At 44.5% G+C, this 19,250-nt stretch overlaps 1 protein-coding gene across 2 annotated transcripts in view; it reads left to right on the forward strand.

The window, feature by feature from the left end:
• Positions 1 to 1,202: 1,202 nt before the first annotated feature.
• Positions 1,203 to 19,250, forward strand: part of LOC143785776 (putative methyltransferase DDB_G0268948) — a 109,532-nt gene continuing 91,484 nt past the window's right edge. Inside the window, exons 1-4 of one of the 2 annotated variants that reach the window (XM_077274899.1) lie at positions 1,203 to 1,231; positions 3,209 to 3,365; positions 4,766 to 4,929; positions 5,023 to 5,236. In XM_077274899.1, the coding sequence (XP_077131014.1) occupies positions 3,255 to 3,365; positions 4,766 to 4,929; positions 5,023 to 5,236 (489 nt within the window). In that variant the 5' untranslated portion in view covers positions 1,203 to 1,231; positions 3,209 to 3,254. The other variant, XM_077274898.1, reaches the window with a different exon arrangement.

Raw genomic sequence — 19,250 nt, forward strand, 5'->3', positions numbered from 1 at the left:
GAAGGAAATGTAGGTCAATGACCTACATTTCATTCATTCGCCGGGGATTACAGGCACGGAGCACCGCTGCATTATAGCAGGGCTCCTGCCTGTAATATTAGTTAACCCCTTCAGATGGATTACCTCGTGGGACGAGACGGTTCACCAGAAGGTATGTATCTTGTGCGTTTATTATTTTTCCAAGCGAGGGTGTTCCTGATGGATTGAGAGAACAATAAATTATTACAACAACCGCTGTGTTTATTTCATTAAAATCCTTTTTAATCATGTGTGTGTGTGTTTTTTAACCCTTTCCTACAATTGGATTAATAATGGATAGGTGACATAATTGACGCCTCTCCATTATTAATCTGGCTTAATGTCACCTTCCAATAGCAAGGTGGCATTAACCCTTCATTACCCCATATCCCACCGCTACAGGGAGTGGGAAGAGAGTGGCCAAGTGCCAGAATAGGCGCATCTTCCAGATGTGCCTTTTCTGGGGTGGCTGGGGGCAGATGTTTTTAGCTACGGGGGGGCCAATAACCATGGACCCTCTCCTGGCTATTAATATCTGCCCTCAGTCACTGGCTTTACCACTCTGGCGGAGAAAATTGCGCGGGAGCCCACGCCAATTTTTTCCGCCATTTAACCCTTTATTTTAGCAGCTACAGCGCCCAAATTTTGCACATACACACTACTAACATTAGTAGTGTGGAATATGCAAAAAAATGGGGATATGAGATGGTTTACTGTATGTAAACCATGTCTCATATCATGTCGGGTTTGTGAAGGAGAAGGAAAAAGCCGGCAATTGAATTACCGACTTTTCACTAACACCGCTGCGTATTTCTCGCAAGTCACACTGCAGGTCCGTGTGGAATCCGTATTTTTCTCGCCCCCATAGACTTTCATTGGCGTATTATTTGCACAATACGCTGACAAACGCAGCATGCTGCGATTTTGTACGGCCGTAGAAAGCCGTATAATACTGAACCGTAATATACGGCTAATAGGAGCAGCCCCATTGAGAATAATTGTGCCGTATGTAATGCGAGTTTTACGGACGTAGTTTCTGCGCTCTTACGTCCGTAAAACTCGCCAGTGTGACGCCGGCCTTATACTAAGGAACTGCCCCCCACATGGATGAAGATGTGAGTATTCATCAGTATTTTGCACCTGTGCTACCTCCGCCTTATATCATGGACTCTGGAGCGTGCCTCCTGATTGCTGCAGTTGGTTTGGTGAACAGGTACGGGTGAGTGCTGTTTTCTGTGAGGGTTTTGGATTTGATGTCCTTTTTGGGCCATGTTCCCATGATGAGTATTTGGTGAGTTATTGATGGTTCTGGTTTTCTGCAGCATTTCTGCACCTGTTAACAAAATTTGGTCACCTGCCTCTCTGTCAGTGTTTTGTTTTTGTTTGTTTTTTACAAGTGCTTTTTAATGCTGCAGGGTTTTGTTTTGCTTCTTGTTGGCATGCCATGTTTTAAATTTTAAGCTGCTTTGTTCTTGATACTTTCTGATATTTATCTATGACCACTTAATTGATCCAGTTATATGCGGAAATGCATTAAAAATGCTTAGGGCTTGTTCACACGATCCTTTTTTTCGCTGTGGATTTTTCAGGTCCTGATTTGTGAAAACCGCAGTGCAAAACCTGCGGTGGTTTTCACTGCGGTTTTCAGTCCTTTTTCCACTGCGGGTTTCCAGCTGCATTTTCCTATTGGTGCAGGTGGAAACCCGCTGCGGAATCCGCAGAAAGAAGTGACATGCTACTACTTTTTTTCCGCTGAAATTCCGTGCGGATTTTCAAGCCGAAAAAAGGATAGTGGGCACAGCGGATTTAGTTTTCCATAGGGTAACATTGTACTGTACCCTGCATGGAAAACGTCTGCGGATCCGCAGCTGCAAATCCGCTGCGGATCCGCAGCGAAAGCTGCATCGTGTGAACATAGCCTTATGCTTTTTTTTTTTTTTTTTTTCTCCTTTCTGGCAGATTTTCCACTTCTAATGCAATTCAATGTGGAAAATCTGCTCCCAATTGTGTACCCACAAAAGAATTTGACATGTGGCTTTAAAAAAAACACACTGCAGGCCAGTTAGATTTGCACAAAATAAAATAGAAATTGAGATTTCTATAAATGCAATCCATTACGCTGGGAATGTATGTGCCTGTGCAACATTGGGGTATGTGCCCACGGTCTGGAATCGACCGTGCTTTGAACGCAGCACATATCCACTGTGTTGACTGCTTTTGAACACCGGTGATTCTGCATGTGTTCACTGAACCGTGTGGATTCACTGTGCCCAATACATTGTACTGGTGGCATTTTATCTTGCAGAGACTCACGTCTCCACAAGATAAATACAGAAGACATGCTGCGGTCTGAAAAGAGCGCCGCATGTCCATCTCCGCGGGTGATCCTCAGGCATCTCGGCACTCATAGCAGAGATGGGATTTTTTTTACTGACAGTGGGAACATAACATCCCTGTGCACAAAGTGCAAAGTCATTATCTCATCATAGGAATTTGATTGCTTCTATCACAAGATAAGAACATACTTTAATAAATATTTTCCTTTACTTTTTTTTAATCTTCTAAGTATGTTTTATGCACATTCTGGGGAAAGCCCCAAACCTGTCTACCCCTTCTTTTCCCTTCTCTTCCCTTTTTATTTTGATTATTTCAGAAAATCGAAGCAAAAAAAGTATCATGTTGACACAAACCCTTAGGCTATGTGCACACGATGCGGATTTGCTGTGGATCCACAGCGGATTTTTCAGCGCACAAATGCTGCAGAACCGCACTGTGATGTACAGTATGTTATGCAAAGGGGGGAAAAAAAAGCTGTGCAGAATTGCTGCGGATTTCAAAGAAGTGCATGTCACTACTTTTGTGTGGATCTGCAGCGTTTCTGCACCCCTCCATGTTAAAATTCCGCAGTGGCAAAAGCTGCACAAAATCCTCATTAAAAACCGCGGCAAATCCGGCTGCGGATTCTGCCAGGAGATGCGGAAAATTCTGCACCTCTTTTCCTACGTGTGCACATAGCCTTATGCTTTTTTTTTTTCCCCCAGCATGCTGCCTTACTGCATATCCTCAGTGCTATCTGCAATGCTATCTGACTTTGGGTGCGTTCACGGAATATGATGGCTTCTATTTTGGGGGGAATGGTTAAAGGCTCTAAACACCGACACTGCAATAATATTTGTATTGTGTTTAACAGATTTTTACATCAGAACTAGCAACATCCAAACCAAGCACAGATCATCATGCTAGTCAACTTGTTCAAGAAGATCGCATTTTCCTTAACATATCAAAAGTATATGATTCCAGTTTCCGATGAAATCACCAATATGGTTTTATCTTATGTGAAACTAAAAGTAAGTATAATATGAAGGAAAGCCATTGAGTGAAATATTGCAATCCTATGTAAATGTTATGCAAAAAGGTAAACCTGTCAGTTTATATCACATGTCTATACACTTGTATTCCCCATAAAATAACGATTCTGGGGTATCTCTTGCATTCTGCATGGTGAATTTCCTTTATTCCTTCTAGAAATCTGACTGAATTCTACTAGTCCCCTTGTAAGTAGGATTTACCTCCTATTAAAGTGGTTTTTCAGATGTAGAAAAAACATGGCTTCCTTCTTGTATGTTCTGGAGACTATTATTGCACTGTTGGTGGACTGAAGCGGCTATATTTTTCTATATTGAGCAATCTTTAAAGGGAGTTTTCCACCAAGTTTGTTGCTGTGCTGAGAGAATCTTTGCTATGTCCTGTCTAATGGATGTGTCTGACCATACAGAAACCTGGTCTGATCATACCACATCTCCTGGGCAGGGGAGGAAGCAACAGAGTACTGTACAGACCAGACAGCCAGGGATCACCACAGGTGTTGCTTTCTGTGAGAGAAAACCTTTCAATACTCTTGTGTTCTCCCCTAGCCAGTAGCTGTGATCTGATCAGACCATGATCCTGCACAGTCAGAAGCAGCCATTCGAGAGCGATATAGATAGATGTATAATTTTTTTTTTCTTTAAACACCCTTGTCCTTGAAATCCTGACATTTCATCTGCCTAGCTCCGTAAAATCACAGCGTGACTAGACAGAATAGATATAAACAGGTCAGTCACATATATAATTGGTACCGTGCTTGTGCAGCTTAATGTACATGTATTTTATTACTAAATAAATAATTGGGTGTGGAGCCACCAAAATTTTATTAACTAGCAAAGGGAGAGCAGACAGCTGGGAGCAGATGTTTTATAGCCTGGATAGGTGGTAATATCCATGGAGCTTCCCAGAATATTATCAGCTCACAGCTGTATACCAAGCCTTTACTGGTTTTTAAAATGGAGGAATCCCCTCCCCCCCCCCCCCCCCCCAAAATAAAAACAAAACATGAGGTCCCCCTATAATAACCAGCAAAGGCTAGGCAGACAGCTGCAGGCTTGATATAGATATTTGATATGTATTGTGATTGTAAATTTATAACTGTTCTACACTAACACATGTAAGCTAATGTCCAGTGATATAGAATACATTTCTGGCTGATATAATCCTTTGTGGATCCTGATCGCTATATTGTTGATGCTTATGCATATATGCAGCAATGCAAATATACATTCGTACAGAATTGCTTAATGTATTCTGTGTATGTAAATGGAACAAAATGCCAAATGATTGTACCTACAACTTGCATCTATCCGTGTAATAATAAACAATGTACTTGGAAAGCATTCTAGCTTTACACAATGTGCTCTACCTTTTTATAAAGACAAATGGGCGGCCCCTTGAAATGGCACTGGATGTTGGTTGTGGGACTGGACGTTACACTTTACCTCTAGCTCCTCACTTCAAGAAGGTCCTGGGACTAGACATCAGTGAATCCCAAATAAATGTGGCTAAACAAATGACCTTGGCAAAAAATGTGTCATACATGTGAGTACTAAACTGGACTTCTTAATTCCTTGTAGTATAATGAAGGGATTAGATGGTATAAGTGATATTGGCCGCTATCTGTCTTGTCTGTAGGGTGGCTCTGGCTGAGAAGTTACCTGTGAAGGATGCTTCTGTGGACCTGGTACATGCTGGTGTAGCTGCTCATTGGTTCACAATAGACAAGTTTTTAGATGAGACTTTTCGAGTATTGAAGACGAGCGGATGCTTGGCTGCACACTGTTTTGAACCACCTACAGAGCTTGAATACAAAACTTTGTCAGACGACTTGACTGCAGTAATGTCAGAGGTAAATTTCTAATTCCATACAATGTAGTTGGCATCTATTCTCCCTTCTTATTGTACAGTATATATTAACATTTTGCTGCTTGTCAAGATATTTTACTAGGAACTGATTTCTACAATATCGCAAGAGCTATAGACAGCTTTGAAGGTCAACCAAATGTCAATATAGGAATCAAAAAATACCCTAGTTCCTTTATACCTGATACCAAAGTTAAAATACAGTTTTTATTTATGTAACTCTAAAACCATGAAACAGCCACAAACAGATATACACAAAAATAACACACAACCGTGCACTCTCAAGATACCCCTATAACTAATTATCCTACCAGCAATTTCTACCTGTCAGTGGAGGTTGGCACCCTACACATTGATTCGAGATTGGCGCCCCCACTCACCGTCGGCTCGCCCTGTAGCTCCTCAGGTCAGCCCTATTTATAGTGTTATCAAGCAAGCCAGCATCTATACACGACAGGAAATTGTATAGGACACAAAAAACATCAGGCTTTAGTTAAAAGGCCAGATTAAGGGTGCTGTACACGGACACTGACATAGGTGCAAAAAATAAAAGTGCATGTGAAAAAACTAAACGTGACAATACTGATGCTGTCCACTACTGATAGTCACCTGCCTGATTGTGGGGGTTGGCACCCTACTTGCCAGCGGATATGGCACCCCCACTCGGCGGCGGCTGTCCCTGAATTGACCCTACTGATAATTCGATGTCAACTAACAAAAACAGTTACTCCAAATGTTGCCATGAAAAAGATATTATAATGCAATATAAAACCCCAGCAACTGTTTTTCACCTGGTCGGATCATCAGGAGGCCATGATATGTGGATGCATCCACATATCATGGCCTCCTGATGATCCGACCAGGTGAAACGCGTAGAGGTGTTATATTCCACATCAACCGATAAGTATCATGCTCTTTATTGTTTGCTGTCTTGCTGTGTATTAGCATGTACTTGCTGTCTATACATCAGAACAAACAGTCCGTGTACAGCACCCTTAATTTGGCCTTTTAACTAAAGCCTGATGTTTTTTGTGTCCTCCACTGACAGGTAGAAATTGCTGGTAGGTTAATTAGTTATAGGGGTATCTTGACAGTGCACGGTTGTGTTATTTTTGTGTATATCTGTTTGTGGCTGTTTCATGGTTTTAGAGTTACATAAATAAAAACTGTATTTTAACTTTGGTATCAGGTATAAAGAAACTAGGGTATTTTTTGATTCCTATAAGAACTGATTTCTACTCTAATATTGCTGAGGTGTGTGTATGTATTTTTATTTCTCAGTCTCCCATGACAGCACCACGGAGAGAGGGGATCCACCCTTCAGGGACTGGAAACCTCCAGATAAAAAAGCGGTACCTCTCCCTCGCATCAGTTGGTTTCCTGTCCCTGACTGGGAACCTTCAATGTGGTACATGCATGAAAACGCCGTCTGAAGATATGGACCGGCCAGTCAAATTCTGGCAGCGAGGAGGCTCCTGTCGCGGCTGGTCCGGTGTCCGAGGCCGCCACCGCTAGCATCGATGGGTTCCTCAGGGTGAGCGGGGGAGAGCACTGCCGCCAATCAAAGGGAGATAGGGGCTCTTGGGACCCTGGGGAAAGTGCACTCGTCAGCGCCCTCTCTGGGTGTACAAAGATGGCCTCCGCTCCGGAAATAGAGTGGAACTTCCGGGTCACCGACGCGCGCAGTAACATCGCTCTCCCACTGACGCAACGCAGGAACTGGCTGGTAACTCTGGAGGTGGTGGTATATTTAAAAGGGGAAGATTGCACACACACTTGTTGCATACAGTCCCCTATGAACATGGAGGACAGCGACGCACAGCAGGGCTTGGAGCAGCAGCCTAGGCACCAGCGCCACCACAAGCAACAATTGGAGAAACCTAAAGACAAAGACAGAAGAAGTGGGTCCAGCAGTCATTCTACACAGTGCAGCAGATCTGCTGCAGTGAGCAAGTCGCCATCCCTGGATCTTCTTCCACCAGAATCCGCTCCCCTCCAGAACCAGTACCTGCATCCCCATCTGAATGGTGAGTGATCTTCGAGAAAGTTCACTGATATAATGGGGTTCCTCCTTTTCCCTTTCTAGGGAAAGAAGAGATTGGAGAAAACGAAAAATAGATCCTGTCCCACCTATAACTAAGCTTTACCTGTATCCTGGAACAAAAAGCTTTGTAATTCCTGTATTCAACAGTTATTAAGTGAGGAAACCGCCAATCTTGCCTCTGAACTAAAATCTGTAATCAGATTAGAGTTCAGAATGCCTTTACATCCCTTAACAAAAAAACGGAAAAATAAAGAAAGTAGTAGTATACTCCCACTCTGACGAGTCTACCTTTCTCTGTCCCCCATGACGGCTCCACGGAGAGAGGGGATCTGCCCACAAAGGACAGGAAACCTACAGATAAAAAGGCGGTACCTCTCTCCCGCATCAGTTTGGTTTCCTGTCCTTGATGGGGAACCTGCAGCAGATCTTACCTTGATCATCGTTGGATTCCGGGGCCAGTCAGACCGGTTCAGGCAGCGGGGATTCCCTGCCTCGGCTAGGCTGGGCCACCCGAAGCACCATCGCTGGGATCAGTGTGTCTCTAGGGTGTGCGGGGAGCAGCAACAGCAGCGTTGTTGATCCTAGGAGGTCACTGCACGTGGCCAGTTTCGGCATAAAACCCGCATAACCACCGTGAGGGGCCCCTCCAGGGGTGGGACGCGGCGTGACAATACACGCCTTAGCAGCGGCATCAGGAAGCAGGTCCAGGCTTCCTGCCAGGTAACACGCGGGTGCCGCACTGCACGCTGTAATAGCGCAATGCAGGCTGGGCGGCGCAGGGCCTGCTGGGGCGGCGTTGCATGCTGGGTAGTGCACGTGCGCACAGCGTAGGTGCGCGAGGCATGATGGACCCGAAGGGGGCGGGGCCATAGCGCGCAGCATGCTTCAACTGGTGTACTTAGGGGAGGACGCCTAACTGTCCGGTGCTCTGATGGAGTCCGGTCAGCACTCCCCAATAGCCAAGAGTGACCCGGAATTGCAGGGTTCACCAGCACAGCTACCGCAGCCATCACAGCAGCAGCAGCAGAGACGCCGACCGCAGGGGAAAGGAGCCTCTCATGACCAGCGGCGTGGAGCTGGAGCACGGTCAGGATCCCAGCACAGTAAGAATTTTAGTGCTGCATCTGCATCAAAGGAGCATCCAATAGTTGACATGGACCATCCACAGCCGGTACTGAGGGTACACCAGGTGGTGAGTGGTCTCCGTGAATGCTCCGGCTAATAGAGGCTACCTTTTCTCTTGCTTGTTTTAGGGAAGGAAGAGTTCAGGGAAGTCCAAACACAGGATCTGCGCACTTTGTAAAGAAGATTTACCTGCCTCGTGGGAAAAGAGATTGTGTAAATCCTGTATAGAGGAAACACTCTGCGAGGGGCTTTCAAGGTTCGCCACAGAGCTCAAATCTCTAATTAAAACTCAGGTGGAAGATACCTTTAAATCTCTCTAGGAGGGTAGAAAACGTAAAAAAAATTAAACACAAATCCCCTATATCTGACTCTAGTGACACAGATAGTGGGGAGATTAGTTCAAGTTCCTCAAATTCTTCATCTTCATCGTCCTCTTCTCTGGGAGGCATTAGTTGCTTCCCATTAGAAGAAACGGACTCCCTGCTTAAAGCTGTCAGAAGCACCATGGGACTAACTGATTCTCACCCTAGGAAAACAGTTCAAGATATTATGTTTGGGGGACTTGAGCAGAAAAGAAGAGTATTTCCACTCAATGATAAAATACAAGCTCTAATTAACAGAGTGGAAAAAACCTGTAAGAAAGGCCCTGCTTACGCCCAAAAGGAAATATCCTTTTGAGGACCCAACATGTTCCTTCTGGGAAAAAGCACCCAAATTAGACGTAGCCATTGCTAAGGCGTCAAAGTTTTCCCTACCTTTCGAGGCCATGGGGTCTTAAAGGACCCCATGGATAAAAAAGCCGATGCTTTTCTAAAAAGATCCTGGGAAGCAGCAGGAGGGGGTCTAAAACCAGCAGTGGCCACGGCTTGCACTTCCCGCTCCCTAATGGTGTAGTTAGACAGCTGGAATCTCAGCTCAAGGAAAAATCATCCAGAGACAGCATATTAAATACGTTGCCAGTGATGAAAGGGGCTGCCGCCTTTCTGGCCAATGTGTCAGCAGACTCCATCAGGCTCTCGGCCAGATCGGCAGTCTTCTCCAATGCAGCCAGAAGAGCCCTCTGGCTCAAACGTTGGCCTGGAGACCTCCAAACAAAGTCAAAACTTTTTCCTGTGAAGGAGAATTTCTATTTGGCTCCACTCGGGATGATATTTTGGAAAAAGCGGGGGACAAAGTCTTTTCCCATCCTGGCATATCCGTCTTACAAGCGCCCCTTTCAGAGTAAGAGATTCATTCGTAGGAAACCCCCTAGAGCGCAGGACAGGTGGGAAGACAAAGAACAAAAATAAGGGGTTTATATTCAACAAGAGCCCCACCGATACCAAAAAACCCTCACAATGAACTTTCTCCCCAGGTGGGAGGAAGATTGTCCCTCTTTTTCTCAGCCTGGGAAAAGATAACCAGCAGCACCTGGATTCTAGACTTAATAAGATCGGGACTAAAGTTCAAATTCCTCACGTTTCCTCAGCCATCCTTCCTGGTGACATCTCAGAGATTCTCCGCAGGAGCGGATAGCTCTGGAACAGGAAGTCACAACGTTGCTAGACAAAGGGGTTCTTCTGGAGGTCCCTCTCCGAGAAAGAAGGAGAGGATTCTACTCTCCGATTTTTCTCAGGAAGAAGCCAGACTGGTCTTTCAGGACGATTATCAATTTAAAAAACCTAAACAAGCACCTGATTGTGGAACCTTTCAAAATGGAAACAATAAAGACAGTAGTCAAAATGTTGTTTCCGCGTTGTTTTATGGTAGTACTCGACTTAAAGGACGCATACTACCACGTTCCCATTCAGAGACTTCCAAGGGTGGCGATCGAAATAGAAGGGATGGTAAAGCATTTTCAGTTTGCAGCTCTCCCTTTTGGTCTCGCGATAGCCCCACAGGTATTCACCAAATTGATTGCAGAAGTCATGGCAGACCTGAGAAAACAAAACACCCTAATCGTCCCATACCTGGACGATTTCCTGGTGATGGGCAACTCTCCCCAACATTGCAGAAATCAACTGGAGATGGTGATAGACTCTTTGGAAAACTTGGGTTGGCTCCTAAATCTAGAAAAGTCCAGGTTAATACCGAATCAGATTCAAGAATATCTGGGAATCACACTAGATTCCATCTCCCAAGAATGTCGCCTACCCAAGAGAAAATCCAAAAGATGGTGGGATTAGTGTCCCGGGCAAGGGAACTCCCCTCTATCACTTCGAGAAGCAATGCCTCTTCTGGGGTCTGACAGCCTGCATTTGGGTCCAATGGGCCCAGAAACATACGAGGGAACTTCAATGTCAGATATTAGCGGAAGAAATTTCTCTGGGAGGAAATTTAGAAAGTCAGTTCACCTTCTCGTCAAACAAAATCCTCTCACTAGATTGGTGGACAAAAGAGAGCAATCTGGGCCGTGGTCTGCCATGGGTAATTCCAGTGTCAAAAGTGGTAACCACAGACGCAAGTCCCATGGGCTGGGGGGCTCACCTACACAATCTAGTGGTTCAGGGGGCATGGTCAGACGACTTTAAAAGCAGTATCCTCCAATATGAAGGAACTACTAGCAGTGAAGTTCGCACTTACAGAATTCCTAAACCCCCTTCGCACACATCATGTAAGATTGTTTTCGGACAACAGGGTGGTAGTGGCCTACATAAATCAGGGAGGCACCCACTCTCAATCACTGATGGAAGTGACACATTCAATCTTACAGATAGCCGAAAACAATTTAGCATCCTTGACGGCACTTCACATAAAAGGGGTGGACCATTTCAAGGCCGACTACCTAAGTCGGGTCTGCATAAAACAAGGGGAATGGGAGCTGAACCAATCCATATTCAATCAGATCACGGAGAAGTGGGGAACTCCTATAATAGATCTCTTCGCAAACAACCTAAATCGAAAGGTGACCACCTTTTGTTCCATAAACCCAGCAGGGAACCCGGTGGCGCTGGACGCCTTCCTGATCCCTTGGAAGCACAAACTGGCTTATGCGTTTCCCCCTATCGCATTGATACCAGCGGTTCTGAGGAAGATAAGGGAGGACTGCCTGGGTAATGATTGCCCCTTTCTGGCCGAAGAGAACTTGGTTTTCTTGAGCCAGAAGAATGTCTATAACAGACCCTTGGATACTCCCAGATCTGCTCAATCACCTATTCCAGGGACCAGTAACACACCCACAGGTAGCGAGTTTACACATGACGGCCTGGAATTTAAAAGGGGGTTACTAATAGTGAAAGGCTTTTCTCAAGGTTTAGTATCAACCCTCCTGAAAAGTAGGAAATTAACAACCACCAAACAATATGGTAACATTTGGAAGAAATTCCTCTCTTCCTCAGGTTCTAGAGTCTCTGAGGGAATCCCGCTTAAAGCCGTACTGGAATTTTTACAAAATGGGCTAGAAAAAGGCCTGGCCACAAGTACACTGAAGGTTCATATTGCAGCACTGGGGGCACTGTTTAACTACAACTTGGCAAGGAATCATTGGGTTTCAAGATTCATTAAGGTGGCAGAAAGATCTAGACCTCTACACTCATGAAGGGCCCCACAGTGGGACTTAAATCTGGTCCTCACAGCCCTAACTAAAACACCCTTTGAGCCCTTAGAAGAACTTCCCTTAAAGATTCTATCCTTCAAAACCTCCCTTTTGGTAGCCCTTACGTCAGCCCGAAGAATTAGTGACAAGCAAGCCTTGTCAGCCGGACAAATCCGGCGTATTTACCTAAAGTGGCTTCCCGATTCCATAGATGCCAAGAGATCTCCCTTCCCTCCTTTTGTCCAAACCCTAAAAACGAAGGGGAAAAATCATTACACACATTGGATGTTAGAAGATGTCTCATCCACTATCTGGAAGCTACTAGGGAGTGTAGGGAGGATAGATCTTTTTGTGTTTTCAGGGCCCTCGGAAAGGTAAAAATGCCTCCAAGGGTACATTGGCAAGATGGATCAGAGACGCCATCAACCTCGCGTATACCTCAAGCGGGATGTCTGTTCCGGGGGAGGTTAAAGCTCATTCAAATAGAGCATTGGCGGCTTCCTGGGCAGAGAGCCGTCGCTTCAATCGACCAGATATGTAGAGCGGCTACTTGGTGTTCACCCTCAACCTTTTTTTAAGCACTATTGGTTGGACTTAACTTCTTCTTCAGACCTTACCTTTGGTAGAAGGGTTCTGGAAGCGGTAGTCCCTCCCTAATGTACAGTGTCTGCAATTCTCTCCATGGTGCCATCAAGGGGGACAGAGAAAATAGTAGTTACTCACCAATAACGGTGTTTCTCTGAGCCCATAACGGCACCCGTACATTCAATCCCTCACGCGTGGGTGTGCACACTGCTATAATGTTTAGTTAAATATCTAAGCGATAAAAACGCGGTATCTCTATTAAGGTTTGGTAATGTTGAAATATTTTTTAACTATTAACCTGATATTCCCTTCATGCTCTGTAAACAACTGATGCGGGAGAGAGGTACCGCCTTTTTATCTGTAGGTTTCCTGTCCTTGGTGGGCGGATCCCCTCTCTCCATGGAGCCGTCATGGGCTCAAAGAAACACCGTTATCGGTGAGTAACTACTATTTTTGAAGATGCTGACTCAAATAGGTCTGATTTCTCCTCATCCTCCTCAGATGAAGATTCAGGCTGTCACTGCTTCCCCTTAGATGAAGTAGATACCCTAGTAAAAGCTGTGAGATCTACTATGGAAGTAGAAAACCCCCGTCCTGACAGAACTGCGCAGGACATAATGTTCGGGGGCTTGGGACAGAAAACGGAGAGCTTTTCCCTTAAACCTGAATGTCCAAACCCTGATTAAAAAAGAATGGTTAAAACCAGATAGGAGAAATTCCTCAGTACCTTCTCTTAAAAGGAAATATCCTTTCGAAGAGGAAGCATCCACATCATGGGACAAGGTTCCTAAACTAGATGTCGATGTAGCCAAAGCCTCAAAGTTTGCCCTCCCCTTTGAGGATATGGGTACACTTAAAGACCCTTTGGATAAGAAAGCTGATACCTTTCTTAAAAGGGCTTGGGAATCAGCAGGGGGTAATTTGAGACCAGCTGTAGTAGCGACATGTACCACCAGATCCCTAATGGTGTGGGTAGACCAGTTGGAGAGACAGATTAAAGATGGCACACCAAAAAACAAAATACTAGTATCTATTCCTGTTATAAGATCTGCAGCAGCGTTTTTAGTGGACTCATCTGCGGATTCTGTCCACTTAACATCCAAGTCCGCAGCCCTCTTTAATGTAGCCAGGAGAACACTATGGCTTAAAAGCTGGCCAGGGGATCTTCAAACAAAACTTAAATTATGTTCCACCCCATGTGAGGGAAAATTCTTGTTTGGGGAAACCTTGGAGGATATACTCCAGAAAGCGGGAGATAAGAAGGTGTTCCCGAACCTGGGACCAACAACATTCAAACAGTCCTTTCGGTATAGAAGGTTCTTCCGCAGAAGACACCCCACCCCCACCCCCGAGAACAAAACAGATGGGATGAAGGAAGGGCAGGGGTTTCTTCTTTGGTAGCACTTCCCGAGACAAAAAACCCTCTAAATGACATTCTTCCCAGGGTGGGGGAAGACTCACTTCATTCCTTCCGGCCTGGGAAAAAATATCCAACAACTCATGGATTCTAAATCTAATAAATTCCGGACTGAGAATAGATTTTTCCTCCTTACCTCCCCAAAATTACATGGTAACCAAACCAAGATCCTCAGCAACAGTACAAAGGGCTCTAGCAAAAGAAATCCTAACTCTGCTAAAGAAATCTGTAACAGGAAATTTTCCCCCCCAAGAAGCAGGGGAGGGATTCTATTCCCTATTATTCCTGGTGTCGAAACCAGACGGCACCTACGGAACAATAATAATAAATTTAAAAAAACCTAAACAAATGTCAAAAACCAAAAGTTCAAAATAGAAAGATTAAGATCCACCATAAGAATCCTATTCCCAAACTGCATTATGATTGTTTGACCTCAGCGATACATATTACCACATTCCCATTCACAAACCATCCCGGAAATTTCTCAGATTAGCAGTCTCCATAAAGGGACAAATAAGAAATTTCCAATACAAAGCCCTCCCATTTGGAATATCGATAGCTCCCCGGGTGTTCACAAAGACAGTGGCTCACCTAAGGGAGCAGAATATATTAATAATCCCTTACTTGGATGATTTTCTCACTGCAAGTGACTCTGCCCAAAGCTGCAGGGAGCAGAAGGGCAAAGTAATAACTAATTGACAAACTTGGGCTGGCTTATAAACATAAAGTCAAAGTTAGAACCCTGCAAGATTCAAGATTTTTTTTGGGACTAACATTTGGACTCTCACATCCAAGAGTGCAGGCTTCCAATCTGCAAAAAAGAAAACATTATGCTTAAGATAGCACGAACTCTACACAATTCCTCCATGAGATTGAGGAAAGCGATGTCGCTATTGGGCTCCCTTTCATCATGCCTACCAGCAGTACACTGGACACCATTTCACACGAGGGCTTCAATGGGATATACTAGTAATGCAATCAATACTAAAAGACAATCTAGAGGGCCACACAACTCTAAGTTCCACCTCTACTCATTCCCTACTCTCGTGGGGGAAAACACCAAAACCTATCCAGGGAGATTCCCTGGGTAACAAAAATATCCCGCGTAATAACAACCGATGCAAGTCCCACAGGATGGGGCGCTCACATGGGGGACAAAGTGGCTCAAGGGAACTGGAGAAGGCAGATTACCTAAGCCGTACTCAGCTGAAACAGGGTGAGTAGACTCTAAATCAGTCCATTTTCAACCAGAATACAAAAATATGGGGAACTCCAGTAATAGATTTATTCGCTAATTTCGACAACAAAAAAGTAAAGGCATTTTGCTCCCTGAACCCCAAGGGGAATCCTTGGGTGCTGGATGCTTTACTGATCCCGAGGACTCGCCATCTGATGTATGCTTTTCCTCCGATTATCCTGATTCCGGCAGTTATTCGGAAAGTCAGGTAAGACAAAGCAAAAATGATACTTATAGCCCCGTTCTGGCCAAAAAGAGCCTGGTTTTCTTGGTTAAGAATACTATCGGTCTCAGACCCCTGGATCCTACCAGACCTTCTACATCAGGGGCCGGTCTTCCATCCCCATGCAGCGAACCTCCATTTAACAGCTTGGATTTTGAACGGGGGCTGCTGAGAGAGAGAGAGAGAGGGTTTTCGGACAACCTAGTGTCTACATTATTAAAGTAGAAAACCAGTTACTACTAAAGCCTATGTGCACACGTCAGGATTTCTTGCAGAAATGTTCCTGCCAAAAACCTTACATATCTGCCAGAAATCTGCATGCTTTTTTTTTTGCGTGATTTCATGCGTTTTTGATGCATTTTTTGTGCGTTTTTTTTCCCAAATGCATAGAATTGCGGGAAAAACGCGGAAAATCCGCAAAATTAATGAACATGCTGCTTTTCTTTTTTTTTTTTTTTTACCGCGATGCATTTTTTCTCGCAGAAAAAATGCACCATGTGCACAAAACATGCAGAATGCATTCTAAATGATAGGATGCATAATGTATGCGTTTTTATAGAGAGAACGTGAAAAAAAAAGCAAAACCCTGAACGTGTGCACATACCCTAAGGCTACGTGCACACGCTGCGGATCCGCAGCGGATTTGACGCTGCGGATCCGCAGCAGTTTTCCATACGATGTACAGTACAATGTAACCCTATGGAAAACAAAATCCGCAGTGCACATGATGCAGAAAAATCCGCGCGGATTCTCTGCGGGAAAAAAAGGAGAATGTCACTACTTTCTGCGGATTTCAACTTGCACCAATAGGAAAGTGCAGTTGAAAACCCGCAGAAGAAACCGCACAAAAATCCGCAGTGAAAACCGCAGTGGTTTTGAACTGCGGATTTTGCAAAACTGCTGCGCAAAATTCCGCAGCAAAATCCGCAGCGTGTGCACGTAGCCTAAAAGTTCAGGATGGAGCTTCAATTAATAAAATACTTGAATTCCTACAAAAGGGTCTGGAACAGGGGTTGGCTGTCATTACTTTAAAAGTACTTAGGCCAGTCTCACACGTCCAAATAATTCTGGTACCGGAAAAATTGGTACCGGAGTTGTCCGTGTGCTCACGTGGCACATCAGTGTGGCAGCCGTGTGCCGCCCATGTGCCGACTGTTTAGCACACGGACCATGCAGGAGACAGAGCTACAATAAGCGCTGTCCCCCCAGCGTGTGGTGCTGAAGCCGTCATTCATTCCTTCTCTCCAGCAGTGTTCGCTGGAGAGAAGGAATGAAAAATTACTAAAAAAAATTGTTTTTGTGTTTAAAATAAAGCTCCTTGTCACCTGCTGCCTCCCAGCCCCTGTGCGCCCGCCCGCTGGCATTAAAATAGTCACCCAGCTCCCACAATGCTTCCTCTCAGCGCTGCAGCTTGTCCTGTATGAGCGGTCAAGTGGTACCGCTCATTACAGTGATGAATATGCGGCTCCACCCCTATGGAACGTTCCCTTTTTGATAAAGCCTACATGAAACGCGTATCAAGGGGGGGGGGGTGTTGATTCGGCACCCCGGCATCTGACTTGACTCACCATGGGTAAGATACTTCATTACTAGGTATATTGCGATTGTTTTTTTTTTTTTTCCCTATATGGATGATGGTCACTGTGACAGCCTTTGGGGTATGCATTAGTTTGCGGGCATCCAATTCCCTGACTTATATTGGTGTTATGTGAATACTATTTGGATTGGGTACCATATACTTTATATGACTTGTCGCGGATTACACTAGTACCATAGGTCTGGTCTACACAAATTTTACTGGTTTTGCCGGGGATTTACTGTTTCTAAACTAGGGCCTTTTCCTTTGTTCTACTTTTGTGCTATTTTGTGATTCATTGTGTTCCTAAGTATTTATAATAAAAATGTACAATCTTTAAAATTAAAATTTTTTTTCTTGTGTATAGAACTCCATTTTTTGGTGTTTAAATGTATATCAGAAGTATACACTTATTATCCAGTTACCCTATGGGCAAATATATGAAGTCACTCGGACATTACTTTTTATTCTATGGGACCCATATTCTCTGAGTTTGAGTTTATAACAAACTTCTACTTCCTTGCCATAATCAAAACCTGGCTCACCCTCTGACACAGCTTCTCCAGCTGCACTTTCGTATGGTGGATTCAACCTTTCTCACACCTCCCACCATAGCAGCAAACATGGAGGAGTTGATTTTCTCCTATCGGATAACTGCTCCTTCAGCCAAATCCCACTCCCATGCTCCATTACTCTCCTTTCTTTTGAGGTGCAATGTGTATCTACTCCCCCTCCAACTGGCTGTCATCTACCGCCGCCACCACCTTCTTTGACCACTTCAATATCTGGGTACTTCATTTCCTTTCTGCTGACATCCCCCCACTATGATCATGGGTGACTTCAACATCCCCATTGACACATCCCACTCAGCTGGCTAAGCTTCTATCTCTCAATTCCTCATTTGGCCTTGCTCAATGGTCTTCTACAGCCACTCGCAATGATGGCCACACACTGGACCTCCTCTTCACCTGCCTCTGTTCTTTATCTCACCTCTCTAACTCGCCTCTCCCTCTTTCTGACCACAATCTACTTATATTCTCTTCCCTTTACTCTCCAGGCACACACTCTCCACTCCAAAAATTTGCACATCTTTGCAGAAATCTCAAACACCTCAACCTACACTCGCTCTGATTTTCCTTCTCCCTCTTACAGACATTACATTCCTTACACAATGCAGATTATGCCACTTTCCAGAACACCACAATAACTGCAGCTCTCAAATCTGTAGCCCCCTCACACATACCAAAGCGTGCACGCTCAACAGGCAACCCTGGAACACTAGCCTAACTAAAGAATTGAGGTGGGTATCCAGGTTCCTGAACGGAGATGGAAAAGATCGCACTTCATCACGTTCAAACAGTCTCTCACTACTTTCAAGTCCATGCTGGCTGCAGCAACACATACTTTCCAGCTCTCATATCCTCCCTTTCACAACTCGAAATAGGGATTCAATACTTTCAATAAGCTCCAGTAGTGTATCATCGGGTGGTTTCGTCAAACTCAATCTGACAGGTGCCCCGCCCCTATCAAAAGGGTGTAACCCCTCCTCACCTCCCTGTCAGCCAGCTGTCCCTCCGGCTGGCTGCCAGCTTTTGATACACTTTGATATAGTTTGATACAGTGCTTATTATCCCAATATTGTTTTTTTATATTAGATTTTGATATTGTTAGTTTGCATTCTGTAATCAGGGCACTGTGTTTTATTACCCCCATGGTATGTCGTGTTTCTTTTATAACAGCCTCACTATATGGGCACATTCTCTCATTTACACAGAGAACCTAATCTATTCCTTACTTAACTACAAACAGCTATAGCCCTGCAAGAGCTGCGAGATTAACACAAACAGTTGTTTGTGGCTTCTGTAATATCTCATTGCCACATCACTCTAACACTGGGCATTATATGAGAATTACACTATCATATAGCTAACATTACAGTCTGATACATACTTTAATAAATGCTTTTAAAACTCATACAATGACTGTCATTTTTCATAATATTGAGAATTATACGATCATGCAATGTTGAGAATTAGCTAACATTAACATTGCAGAGTGTCACTGTGGTTAGCTGGCCACATTGCTGTATCACTCTAACACTGGTCATTATCTGTACAGGGTGGGGCGTTATCGCATTCTAGCTAGCTAAGTGAGCTGATTGAGCCTGATACTATAACTGCTGACAGTTGCTAAATGCTAGAGTTTCTGTAACAAACTAGTGACTAGGGTTGAGCGACTTTCATTTTTTTAAGATCGAGTCGGGTTTTGTGAAACCCGAC

This window comes from Ranitomeya variabilis, chromosome 7 (assembly GCF_051348905.1).
Source record: "Ranitomeya variabilis isolate aRanVar5 chromosome 7, aRanVar5.hap1, whole genome shotgun sequence".
Taxonomy (NCBI): domain Eukaryota; kingdom Metazoa; phylum Chordata; class Amphibia; order Anura; family Dendrobatidae; genus Ranitomeya; species Ranitomeya variabilis.